General features: G+C 37.8%; 1 protein-coding gene across 1 annotated transcript in view; it reads right to left on the reverse strand.

Annotated features, from left to right (window-relative positions):
• LEKR1 (leucine, glutamate and lysine rich 1) overlaps window positions 1–14,445 on the reverse strand; it is a 332,736-nt gene that overhangs the window by 95,173 nt on the left and 223,118 nt on the right. The window contains exons 7-8 of the mRNA XM_007943551.1: window positions 7,802–7,879; window positions 7,279–7,482 (exon numbers count right to left, since the gene is read on the reverse strand). Of these exons, the coding sequence (XP_007941742.1) occupies window positions 7,279–7,482; window positions 7,802–7,879 (282 nt within the window). The remainder of the gene's footprint in view (window positions 1–7,278; window positions 7,483–7,801; window positions 7,880–14,445) is intronic.

The following is a 14,445-nucleotide window of genomic DNA, read 5'->3' on the forward strand; positions in this document are numbered from 1 at the left end:
TTGCTAAATATTTGTGCTTTTCCTCTTTTTTATTGTGGTGTGGAGGTTTATCATTTTTCTTTGAGGTTACCCTGTGATTTATAATTTTCTCCCTGAGTTTAGAACAGTCCATTCTACCTTGCAACTCTCTTGACTTCCTCACCATTTAGAAGTTCTATAACTACATTATTTCTTCTGTCTTTTTCACTTGTGGATGTCTTTATTTGCCAATTGATGTCTCTGTTTCCCTGTTTACAATCTTGTAAGCTTATTTTACTTTGGATACTTCCATAACTGGGTTGGTTTCTGGATTATGTCTCCATGTGTATTATTGGTTGGTTGTTGTTTGCTATTATTGGTTCCCTGTTCAAAGGACTCCCTTTAGTATCTCTTGGAAGGTTGGTCTGGTTTTAACAAATTCCCTTAATTTCTGCTTATCTGGAAGTGTCCAAATTTCACCATTGTATTTGAGGGACGGTGTTGCTGGTATATAATTCTTGGTTGGAAAATTTTCTCTTTCAGCGTTTTATATATACACTCCCATTACTTCCTTGCCTGCATAGTTTCTGCTGAGAGATCAGAGCTTAGTCTTATTGGTTGCCCTTTGTAGGTAACTTTTCATTTTTCCTGTGCTGCTTTCAGGATTCTTTTTTTATCTTTGGTTTTGGTGAGTTTGATTATGATATGTCCTGGTGATTTGTGGCTGGTGAGTTTGAACTGCCAGCCTTCTGGTTAGCAGTTAAGTGCCTTAGGCACTACGCCACCAGAATTCTTTTTTTTTTTTTTTTTGGTAGGTCTGGGAGTCTCCTGAGGACTCACTGTTACAACAATGGTTGAGACAGAAAAGTCATACTGAGAAAAGCTGACAAAAGTCAGCAGTTTAGTACTGAGAGAACTGTGCAAACTCCAGTGAAGGGAACATGGGCTGGTCAACACAATGGAGTTTGATTTCTGTCTTTGCCACATATGTGACCCTGAGTGAGAAATATGCTTCACCTTGGGTTTCTCATCAGCAAAATGTTCATAATAATACCTGGTTCACAGGTGAGGACCACTGCTCCATTGTCTCCGTGAATATTTGAAAATGGCTTTGCCTCTAAGCTGGTGAATTAGAAAAAGTACTCCCTCTGGGTGGGGCAGATCTATGGACGCTGAATATGAGAAGGAGAGATGGCACACTTATGCAAGAAAAACAAGCCCTTCCCCTGTGGCAAGAGGTCAAAAAGCAGGATCTGGGGCTGGCTTTCTGCCCCACTTAATCCTTTTCACTGAATATTATACCACAGTACATGGCATCACATACAATGTACATGTACTCCATGGCATAGGGTAGTGTGAAGACAAGATAATGTCCACAGAAGCACTCAGAGGGTTCTATAACTGTGGAATTTGTGTATTGAGTGTGAGAGAGCATTAGAGGAAGAAACAGGGAGGGAAAAAAGGAGGGGATGAAGATGAGAGGGAAGGATGGAGAGAGAATGAGAAAGCAAACATGTTTCATCATGGGATCATGTCGTTTATGGGGAAATGGGAAATACTATGAACTTCCTGAAATAATTTGCTAATTGTGTATTTTTCTGGAGCAAGGATTTATATAGCCTTCAAATAAAGCAAGAATGAACAGAAAAGAGAGAAGAGAGGAGAGGAGCAGAGAATAGGAAGAGAAATTGTTATGGGGGAATATCTTTGGGCTATATCACTGTAGCCTAAAAGATACTCTTCAAGGGGCCAGGGAGAAATTAAGTAAACTTCATTTATTGTAAATAAATAGACATCTATTATAAATAAATAGACACAGATACACATTATTCATTTCACAGAATACTTTATGTGCAAGCAGCTTGCACCTAACTGATATTACAGCTAAGCTTTTTCTCTAATGTTCTTCACTACTCTATCATGTTATGAGCAAGTAGATCAGGGGAAGTTTTTATCTGTATTTGCTCTGAGATATTTATCTATATTTGACTGGGATATGGATAATATAGCTTTTGGGAATGCAGGGTGTATGAGAACCTGTTATAAACAGCTGTGTGTTCCAACACTTTGGTTGTAGGCCACACGTGAGCAAATAAATGAATTTCTCTAAGTGTTATATGTGGACAGTCTCCAAGCTTAAACACGTATATTCTTTTAAAATGTATTTGTAGTTTAGTTATAGGGAATTTAGAACACATTTTACCATAAAGATATTTTTTTCCACAAAGATGAGATTAGGCCCCCAGGCCAGAGCACAGAACTGTATTTAACCAGTAATACACCTAAAGTAGTGTCACACATTGGCACTGGGAGAAGTTCTGGGCTTGGTCGCAGAGACCTGTGGCCCAGAAGCATGAGAACTGAGTGCTTTCTTTACACAGAATTTAAAAACAGCCACGTATTTCTCTGGCACTGCCCTTAAGCCTTCTTGCATTCCTCCCCCTCCACAAAAGCCCTCTCGTCATCAGTTCCAAGGTGTCTGTGACCAAGCTGGCCAGATCTTCTCTACTTTATATCTCATGATCCCAAAGGACCTACTTCCCTTCCTAGAAGTCTCTTCTCTCCTAAATAGAATTTCTTTAGTTGGGGGACAGGGGCAGGGTGTGTGGAGATAAGGGAGGGGGGAATAAGAAAACAAGGTTTAATAATTAAATAGATTAGTAGTAATGTATGGCATCTCTCCTAGTCACTAACTTTCTTCACTGTTCCAAATCCAGAAATTCTGTCAGTCTTTCTAGCATCAGTTCTGACTTTTTATATATTCTCTTTCTCCTTTTCTGAAACAACATAGCTTCTCAATTAAGTTGTTCAGTTTTCATAACAGTCCCAATGACAACCGCAGCAAGGGCTCTGCGGTGGGGAGGTCTGGAGAGGAGGGGCAGCCTGTGTATCAGGCTGCCTGGATTTACAGACACACACACTGCTACTGGAATGAGCCGGGCTCTGGCTTCTGGTGAGCAGCCCCGGAGGCTTGGGTGGTTAGAGCACGCCCATGTCAGTGGTTTGTGACCCTGTTGTATAGCAGATTCCTGAGCTCTACCTAGACCTACTGAACTAGAATCTCGGGGGGTAGCCAAGGATCAGTGTTTTAGAAGTTTTTTTTTTTGAGCCCAGCTTCTTGTGAAGGGATTTCTACACATCTATCTGCTTAAGGGTACCTATCTTCAGAGGTTGCTTGGGTGCTTCTTGATTAGAAGCTTTAAGAGCAAACTCACTCAGTTGAGAGCCATGTCAGTATACTTAAAAAAAAAAAAAAAAGTGGGGAGAGGAAAGCAAAGTTCACCCATAAACCTTAAGGTGACTGCTGTCAGATAATGGCAGAAACCAAAAAACCAAACCAAACTCACTGCCGTCAAGTCGGATCCGACTCATAGCGACCCCTCCTTGGGTTTCCAAGGCGGTATCACTAAGGAAGTAGACTGCCCAGCCTTCCTTCCTGGGAGTGGCTGGTGGGCTTGAACCACCAGCCTTCTGGTTAGCAGTCAAATGCCTTAGGCACTATGCCACCAGAGCTCCGGATAATGGCAGAAGGGACCAGGAAAGAGCCAAAATAGCAACAGGCAAGGAACTGGATAACATATTGTGCCTGAAGCCAAAGGAAGACAAAGTTTCAAGGCAGGTTTGGACAGTAATATCAAAAGTGTCTAAAATGTCATTTGTTCTCCAGGATGTCTTTTTAACCTGGCTTTAATATATTCCTTTTGGCTCATCATAGAGTAAGCCCTGGCTATTTTGCTACCATCCATTTGGGTAAGACACTTAAATAACCCAAGAGAAACTAGCAGGGGGTAGGAGCTAGAGATGTTCATTTTTCTCACATCTCTTAGGCTTAACTATAAATAAAATCCTGTGATATCAAAAAAATACATGGCCTAACTTGCCCACTGCCAATACCTTCTCCACCCAGCAGCCAGAGCCATCCTTCCACAGTGTCACCGCTCTTGTTAAATCCCTTCAATGTTTTTTTCTCATTCCACTGAAATAATGCCCAAACTCCTAAAGGCCTGCGAGGCCCTGAGTGATTTGGCCTTGCTTCTTCCATGCACAGTGGCTGTGCCTCTAGTCCCTTTGCCCTCATGTCATTTCTTGGAACCCATCAAGCTCATTCTTTGCTTGTAAAGCTCTTCTCTGACACTTGATATGGTAACTTTCACTTGTCTTCCTTTATGTATCACTTTGGAAGTCATTTTTACGACCACCCTATTCAAAGTAGCATTCCTTCTATCAGTCTCTACAATACCCTTTTACTTACTTCATATCCATTATCAAAATCTGTAACTATTCTAGTTAGTTTTCTAGTTTTTTTTTTTTCTTTTCCCCAAACAGTTTATCTCTTCTATTAGAATACAAGCTCTAGACAGGGACTACCTCAGATTCTCTGAGTGTACTAAAATCAAACTGATTCACAGCTACCCCATGTGTTTCAGAGTAGGGTTTTCAATGGCTGTGATCTTTCTAAAGTAGATCACCAGGTCTTTCTTCTGAAATGCCTTTAAGTAAAGTTGAACCTCCAACTTTCCACTTAGTAACTGACTGTTTAATCAGTACCTGACATATAGTAAATGCTCAGCAAATAATTGTTGTCTGATTGAATTATCCAAAGCAAGTCATTCATTTATTCATTTAACAGATATTTATTGAGTGGATACATGTGCTGGGCCCTGGAGATACAGTAGAGGACAAGGTGGATACAATCTGAAAGTAGCTTAGGACAAAGAAGAAGATAATGCTTATGCTTAGGAGAAATTCTATGATTATATGATAATTCGTTGTTGGTTGTTGTTGTTAGGTGCTGTTGAATCAGCTCTGACTCACAGCGACCCTGTGTACAACAGAAAGAAACACTGCCTAGTCCCGCACCAGCCTCACAATCCTTGCTATACCTGAGCCCACCGTTGCAGCCACTGTGTCAGTCCATCTTGTTGAGGGCCTTCCCCTTTTTCATTGACCCTCCACTTTACCAAGCATGATGTCCTTCCCCAGGGAATAATTCTCTCTGACATTATGACTAAAGTAGGTGAGACAAAGTCTGGCCATTCCCTCTTCCAAGGAGCATGCTGGCTGCCCTTTGTCCAGGACAGATTTGTTAGTTCTTCTAGTAGTCCCTGGTACTTTCAGTAGTCCTTGCCAACATCACAACTCAAAAGCATGAACTCTTCTTTGGTCTTCCTCATTCATTGTCCAGCTTTCACATGCATATGAGGTGATTGAAAATACCATGGCTTGGGTTAGGCACACCTTAGCCTTCAAAGAGACATCTTTGCTCTTCAGCACTTTAAAGAGGTCTTTTGCAGCCAATTTGCCCAGTGAAATACCTCCTCTGATTTCTTGGCTGTTGTTTCCACTGGTTTTGATTGTGGAAACAAGTAATATGAAATCTCTGACAAATTCAATGTTTTCTCCATTTATTGTGATGCTGCTTATTGGTCCAGTTGTGAGGATTTTCATTTTCTTTATGTTGAGGTGTAATCCACACTGCAGACTGTAGTCATTAATCTTCATCAGTAAGTGCTTCAAGTCATCTTCACTTTCAGCAAGCAAAGTTGTGTTATCTGCATATTGCAGATTGTTAATAAGTCTCCCTCCAACCCTGATGGCCACGTTCCTCTTCATATAGTCCAGCTTCTCAGATTATTTGCTCAGTATATAGCACCAATTTGTTGGTACAGAAGCACATTTTTGCTTTTATTATGTGACAAATATCATGTCAATAAACTTAGTGTCACAAAATGGTTAGGTAATATCATGCTTGCTTCTGTATAGACTAAAACACAGACAACAAAAAATTTTAGAAAAGGACAAAGACAGAAGAAAAGGAGAGAGCAAATTGAGAGAAAGAAAGAGTTCAGGGATGTCTCTATTTTCTAAAAGCTTATAGAAATTATCCTCATTCAATCTTTATAATAGAAGGTATGATTATAATCACATGAAAGTAAAAAAAAAAAAAAGATGGCAAAAAATATACAATCAAGTGGGTATGCTATTTCACAGCAACATCTTTTATTTATTTTAATTATGTTGCTAATCCTCAAAACATTCATAAAACTTCCCTCTTCAAATTGCAGCCAGAGATAGTTTATTAAGCATAGAAAGAAGAAAACATTTTACTTTATTTTTTATTTCAACTGGTATTCCTCAGATTAATTTCCCATCATATTCACTGGACTCATTTTCACTGGACCTATATGAGATTGTTTAAAAATTTAAATCCATTCCCAAAGGACAAAGATTTGTCATGGTGAGGTTATTCTAAAGAATGGTCACTTAAGCCAGTCTTCAAAGAAGAGTTCCAAAACATTTAAACAAAGGTAGCATCTTCTCAATGACCACTGTGAAGAAGTGGTCTTCATATTCATCTAGGTAGATAGTTAAGCCTAATTAATCTGGCATCACTGGAAATGAGGCACTCTAGATAAAATATTAACTGCTCAGATAACCAATAAAAGGGGAAAATAATTTTTTAAAAAATGTGTTGGTTTTGTTGGAAAATTATAGAATTCCACCAATCACTGGCCCAGGTGAAATTCAGTAAGTAATACAAGTACTACACATAGTCTATTTTGATTCTTTTTAATAAAAATCTAATACAAAGTATAATTTGGGTTCCATTTCTCCTGTTACTAACTAGTTGTGTGACTTTAAGCCAGTCATTTAACCTCAGTGGGCTTCAGTTTAATCATCTGAGATATAAGGTGGTGGGATGTCATAAACTCTCATGAGAAATACTTTTTTAGTCTTGTGGTTCTATTATTATTATAATATAGGATCTTGATATTTCAAATATGTATGGAATCCAAACCCATTGCCATTGAGTCAATGCCAACTTATACTGACAGGGGAGAACTGCTCCACAGGCTTTCCTTGGATGGCCTCAGGCCTAAGGCAGTCACTTGCCACACCCAAAGCTGGCAGTTCAAACCCACTAGCCATTCCAGCCAGGTGCCACGGGGTGGGGGTTTCGTCTCTTAGGAGTTCTGGTAGCATAGTGTCTAAGGCACTTGACTGCTAACCAGAAGGCTGGTGGTTCAAACCCACCACCCACTCCTCGGAAGGAAGGTTGGGCAATCTACTTCTGCAGTGATAACGCCTTGGAAACCCAAGGAGGGATCGCTATGAGTCAGGTCCGACTCGATAGCACATAACAACAAAAATCTTTACAGAAACAGACTGCCTCATCTTTCTCTTGTGGAGCAGCTGGTGGGTTCAAATGGCTGATCTTTCGGTTAGCAGCTGAGCACTTAACCAGTTGTATCACTAAAGCTTCTTATATATGGAATAGTGAATTAAAAATATTTTGTAAGAAGTTATTTTTGACTGTACCTTTCATTTTTTAGTGTTACAACCTCTTCCTTTGTCTGATTCAAAAGAGTTTTTGTTATTTCAAGTTCATTTTCTGCAAGATTAATTCTTCTTTTTATGTCTTCTTCTTGCCTTTCTTTTGTAGTCAGTTGTTCCTGTAAAGTTTTACATGTCTGTTGACAAGCTGTTAAAGAGTCTTCTTTTTCTTTTAACAGTCTAGTGTTACTAAAAGAGAATTAAACAAAACAAAACACCATTGAGTGTTAGATATGATATTTTTATGTTTATCAAAGATAAATGAAAAGGCCACTTGAAATTATAGAGTATTACTTTAAATTTTTTAAAATTAAATATGTTAAGAAAGTAGATAATTCTGCGATGTTAAATTTTCCTATTTAGGCATGAGGCAAAATCCACAAAAAAACTACAAGATATTACAAACTCAAATTAGGTATAATGCAAGAAGAAAAGTAAAGTATATTTTAAATAAAATATTTAAAGTTCAATGATTAAATTTTTAATTAAAAAAATTTGCAATTTATACCGTGACTCAGAAATAATGGATTCAAACTTCAGCTTCCTAAGTTTTCTTTGACAGTCATCAGCTTCATTAGATTTCTTCCTAAAACAATACAAAAGAGATCCAAGTAGATTATTTCAAAATAGTTAATTTTTTTATATCATTATATTATTAATCCTTTGAAATAATTTATTAGCATCATCATATTATTATTTCCTTAAACAAATAAACATTTAGTCTATTTCTGTAATGGCCAAGTAAGTTTCTATCAGACTAAGTTCCTTTAAGATTAAACTCTGGACAGGATTAATATTGAAAACAAAACAGTATTAATATTAAAAACAAAACAACCACAAACCCAGAACTATGTGAAGGCACTAGAGAGTGAAGAAAAACAGGCAGATCTAGAGAAGAACTAATACTTGGAATGAAGAGACAGCATGGGATCAGTTCTTAGTTTTATATTTGTGTTTATTTTAAAATAGTCTTAAGTCTGAGCGCAGGCTCCAGTGTGCACTATGAATGACAGAAAAAACTCTAATAGACCCCAGCAATGATAGCAAAGTCTAACAAGTCAGAGAACAACACTGTTAGCAAGAGTGTGGAGAGATTAGAACTCTCATACAGTGTTGGCGGGGCTGTAAAGTGGTGCAGCCACTGTGGAAAACAGTATGTTACTTCCTTAAAATGCCGGAAATAGAAATACCATTCAATCCAGCAGCCCCACTCCTAGGTGTATGTCCTAAAGAAGTGAGAGCTGGGACACGGAGAGATACATGCATGCCCATGTTCATTGTAGTACTATTCACAATAGTGAAGAGATGGAAACAACCTAAGTGACCATCAATGGATGAACTAATAAACAAACCATGGTACATACACACAACGGAATACTTTGCAACAATAAAGTATAATGGATTCTTCATTATAGTGAAGAATCATGAAATACCTCATAACATGGATGAACTGAAGGACATTATGCTAAGTCAAATAAGTTAATTACAAAAGAAAATTTATAAGTCCACTATTATAGAAACCCACATGGAAAGAAACATTCTTTGATGGTTACCTGGTATGGAAGGGTAAGGGAGGGAAAATTACTAAGTAGGTAAGAGACACATATTAATATGGGTGAAGGGAAAGGCAATATACAAATAGTGAGTGCCCAGCACACTATCACTAAGGAAAAGAAAGACACAGAGAGGCGAACAAAAGGTACAGACAACAAAGGTAAACACAATTACATACATATTACTGCATTATCAACAATAGCAAATATTAATCAATGAGTGGATACATAGGTAGACAGGCAAGATGATCAGGGATGGGTAGCTGAACAAGACTGTACCCATGACCATATATAGGTTTGTCAGATGATATTTCTACGTAAGTATATGTATGAGCTGTAAAAATGTCATGTATACAGTAGAACTAATGGGGGCAAAGATATGAAAATCTCTTACCCACAACCAAACATCTTGAGGCAGTGGGTTGCTGGGCTTATGAGCTCAGGACCATAGTTGGAAGGTGCATCAAGATCAATTGGCATAATACAGTCCACAAAGACATTGTTCTACATCCTACTTTGGTGAGTAGCGACTGGGGTCTTAAAGCTTATAAGTGGCCATCTAAGGTGCAACTGTTAGTTTCTCCTCATCTGGAGCAAAGAAGAGTGAAGAAAATAAAAGATAAGTGGAAACAATTAGTCCAAGAAACTAGTGGACCATGTGAAACTCAGCCTCTATACCCTGAGAACAGAAGAACTAGATGATGCCCAGTTACCACTGCCAAGCACTCTGCAAGGGATCATAATAGGATATCCTGGATAGATTGGGAGAAAAATGTAGAACAAAGCTCAAAAAAAAAAAAAAGAAAAAAAGCCAGGCTTACTGGTCTGATAGAGAATGGTGGGACCCCCAAGACTATGCTCCTTAGTCACCTTTCAGGCCCAGAACTGAACTCAGTCCTGTGGCTCAACTTTCAGTCAAATGATAGACAGAACTATGAGGTGAACAGTAACACTCAGGAAGATATGTACTTCTTAGAACAATCAACCATATAAGATCAAAAGGCCAACGTTTGACCAGGGATAAAGCTCAGAAGGCAGGAATGGGTAGGAAAGAAAGGCAAAGGGAAAGAGTAACCACAGAGAGGAAGTGGGAAGAATGATGTTAACACTGTGGAGCTTGCAATCAATGTCATGAAACAAAACATGTATGAACTGTTAAATGGAAAACCAATTTACTCTGTGAACTTTCACCCAAATCACAACAAAAGCTTAATTTAAACAAACAAAAACACTCTAGTAGAAAACTGAGTCTTTCTGGCCTGAAGACTCAGAAGACAGAGTTTAGGACAATTACAACTGCCAGAAAATGATAAGGAAATCCTGAATAGGAAAGAACCAGAGAGAGGGAGCCTCAAATACTGCATATAAACTCTGTCCAAATCTGAGGCTGAGCCCTGAACTACACACGCACCAGGAGGACTCCAAGCATCCTAGTTAAAGATAGAATAACTTAACTGAAATTTGAGCTGCCATCCTAGCATCAGTTTGTCAAAGCCAACCAAACTAACCGCCAGCTTAAAACAACAATAAAATTCTTTAGACTATAAGTAATCCAGAATCTGAAGAATAGATTTCATGCACTGAACACCAATGACCAAAAACCAGGCAAGCTCTGGGATGACATGAAGAACATTATACACGAAGAAAGCTAAAGGCAAGAAAAAGACAAGAAGTGTAGAAAAGACCAAAATGGATGTCAGAAGAGATACTGAAACTTGCTCTTGAACAAGGAGTAGCTAAAGAGAATGGAAGAAATGACAAAAGAGCTGAACAGATTTCAAAGAGCAGCTCGAGCAGACAAAGTATTATAATGAAATGTGCAAAGGCCTGGAGTTAGAAAACCAAAAGGGAAGAACATGCTCAGAATTTCTCAAGCTGAAAGAACTGAAGGAAAATATTCAAGTCTTGAGTTGCAGTATCAAAAGATTCAATGGACAAAATAATGAATGATGGAGGAAGCACCTGATAAAATGGAAGAATACACAGTCACTGTACAAAAAAAGAATTGGTTGATGTTCAACTATTTAAGGAGGTGGCATATGATCAAGAACCAATGGTATCAAAGGAAGAATTCCAAGCTGCACTGAAGGAATAGGGAAAAAACAAGGGTCCAGGAATTGGTGGAATACCTATTGAGATGTTTCAACAAACAGCTGCATTGCTGGAGGCACTTATTATCTATGCCAAGTAATTTGGGAGACCTGGCCAACTGACAGGAGGAGATTGGTATTTGTGCCCATTCCAAAGAAAAGTGGTCCAACAGAATGTGGAAATTATCAAATAATATCACATGCAAGTAAAATTTTGCTGAAAAAGTTAAAAAACAGTTGCAGTGGTATATTGACAGGGAACTTCCAGAAATGCAAGCTGGTTCAGAAGAGGATCTGGAATGAGGGATATCATTGCTGATGTCAGATGGATGTTGGCTGAGAACAAAGAATACCAGCAAGAGGTTTACTTGTGTTTTACTGACTATGAAAAGGCATTTGTGCAGATCATAACAAATTATTGATAACCTTACAAGGGATGGGAATTCCAGAACATTTAATTATGCTAATGAGGAACCTGTACATAGACCAAGAGGCTGTCATTTGAACAGAACAAGAGAATACTGTATGGTTTAAAATCAGGAAGGTTATGTGTCAGGATTATGTCCTTTCACCACACTTATTCAATCTGTATGCTGATGAACTAATGATCCGAAAAGCTATAGTATATGAAGAAGAGTGCAGCATCAGGATTGGAGGAAGATTCATTTACAGTGTGAGATATGTAGATGACACAAGCTTGCTTGTTGAAAGTGAAGAAAACTTAAAGCAATACTGATGAAGATCAAAGACCAATTTTCAGTATGGATTACACCTCAACATAAAGAAAACAAAAATCCTCACAACTAGACCAAGGACCAGCATCATGATAAATGGAGAAAAGATTGAAGTTGTCAAAAGATTTCATATTATTTGGATTCACAATCAACACACATGGAAGCAGCAGCCAAGAAATCAGACATTGTATTACACTGAGCAAATCTACTGCAAAGGCCTCTTTAAAGTGTTAAAGAGCAAAGATGTCACTTTGAAGATTAGGTGTGCCTGACCCAAACCATGGTACTTTCAATCACCTCATATGCATGGGAAAGCTGAACAGTGAATAAGGAAGACCAAAGAAGAGTTGATGCCTTTGAATTATGGTGTTGGTGAAGAATACTGAAAATACCATGGACTGCCAGAAGAACTAACAAATCTGTCCTGGCAGAAGTGCAGCTGGAATGCTCCTTGGAGGCCAGAATGGCCGGAATGCATTTCACTTACTTTGGTCATGCTGTCAGAAGGGACCATTCCCCAGAGAAAGATATATGCTTGGTAAAGTGGAGGGTCAGTGACAAAGGGGAAGGTTCTCAATGAGATGGACTGATACAGTGGCTGCAACAATGGGTTCAGCTATAGCAATGATTGTGAGGCTGGCACAGGATCGGGCAGTGTACCGTTCTGTTGTACATAGGGTCACTGTGAGTCAGAGTCAACTCAATGACACCTAACAACAACAACAGAAAACCAAAACACCATGTCTGCTTGCTTGCTTAATCTGCTTTTTTGTAACTCAAAAGAGATTGATTTAAAACCTAAGGCATTTGACTGCTAACCACAAGGTTGGCGGTTCAAACCCATCAGCCACTCTGTGGAAGGAAGACTGGACAATCTACTTAAGTAAAGATTTACTGTCTCAGAAACCCAAAGGGTGTTGCTGTGAGTTGGAATTGACTCCATGACAGCGAGTTTGGTTTGGTTTTCTATGCTAATACTGCCATATTAACATAACAAAGACAACCCATTCCAAATGGAATTATAACCACGAACTAAAAAACAAACTCACTACCAATGAATCAATTCCAGCTCATAGTGATCTCCACTAAGTTTCCAAGGCTTTATGGAATCTTTATGGAAGTACATTGCCTCATCTTCTTCCCATGAAGCAGCTGGTGGGTTTAAGCCACACCAACCTTCTGGTTAGGAGACAAATGCCTTACCCAATTACATCACCAGAGCTTCTTGATATAAGGTATGAGGGTTAGGATTTACAACACATATATTGGGGGACACAATTCAATCCATAGCACCTTCTATTCCTAATTTGTACAGAATTTTTTACCAGGGATGGATGCTATATTTTGAAGTGTTTTTTGTATGTCTGTTGAGATAATCACTTTATTTTCAGTCTTTTAATATGGTGAATTACATTGATTAATTTTTTGAATTTTAAACCAACCTTGCATAACTGGGAAGAATTCCATTTTGTCAGCATGTATGATCTTTTTTACATAATTGTGGATTCAATTTGTCAAAATCCTGTTAGAATTTTTACAGCTATTTATAGGGGACAGTAGACTGTGATTTTATTTTTTTATCTTTTTCTGATAATTTGTCCGGCCAGTACTGCTGGCCTCATAGAATTAATTGTAATTCTCTCCTCTTCCCATTTCTGGAAGAGCTTATATAGAACTGGTATTATTTTTTCCTTAAATATTATGTAGAATTCTCCAGTGAAGTTATCTGGCCCCAAAGTTTTCTTTATAGGAAGGTTTCCTGTTGGTGGTGTATTTATTTATTTATTTATTTAAAAATGATCACAGATTCACAGGAAGTTGCAAAAAATGTACAGGGGAAGTCCAGAATATTCTTCACCTAATTTCTTCCAGTGGTAACACCTTGCATATGACAGTGCAATATTAGAAAGTTGAAATTGGTACAATCCACAGAGCTTATTCAGATTTCAGTTTTAAATGTATTCATATGTATGTATATTTCTATGCAATTTTATTACATGTGTAGATTAATGCAATCACCTCTACATCAAGATCCAGAACTCTTTCATTACCACAATATTTCTTTGTGCAACCCCGTAAGAGTCACATTCTCTGTCTCACCCATTCCTGCGCAAAGGTTCTAAAACTACTAATTCAATTTCTTTAATAGCTATAAGGCTATTCAGTTATGCATTTCATCTTGAGTGAGTGTTGGTAGTTTGTGTGTCTTTCAAGAAATTTGTTCATTTAATCTACATTGTTGAATTTATTGGCATAGAGTTATCATAAGATTTCCTCATTATCCTTTCAATAGCTGCAGAATCTTTAGTGACATCCCCTTCCTCTGATTTGATGGTGGTAATTTATGTCTGTCCTGTTTTTTCCTCCTGATCTTGAGCTTGACATTTATCAATTTCACTGATATTCTCAAAGAACCAGCTTTTATTTCACAGATTTTTCTGTACTGTTACTCCATTTTGAATTTCATTGATTTCTCTGATCTTCATTATTTTCTTTCTTCTTCTTACTCTGGGTTTCATTTATTTTTTATTTTTTTTTTTTTCTGGCTTCTAAGTTAAAAACTTGAATTTTTTATTTGAGACCTTTTTTTTTAAAATATAGGTGATAAATGCTATAAACTTCATTTGATGTACTACTTTGACAGAATCCCACAAATATTTATATTTCATATTTGTTCTGTTTAAAATACAAAATAATCTTGAAAAAGAAGAAGAAAGTTGGAAAATTCACATTTCCCAATTCAAAACATATTACAAAGCAACAGTAATTAGTATA

This window comes from Orycteropus afer, unplaced genomic scaffold (assembly GCF_000298275.1).
Source record: "Orycteropus afer afer isolate SDZICR_OR568_19922 unplaced genomic scaffold, OryAfe1.0 scaffold00109, whole genome shotgun sequence".
Classification (NCBI taxonomy): Eukaryota; Metazoa; Chordata; class Mammalia; order Tubulidentata; family Orycteropodidae; genus Orycteropus; species Orycteropus afer.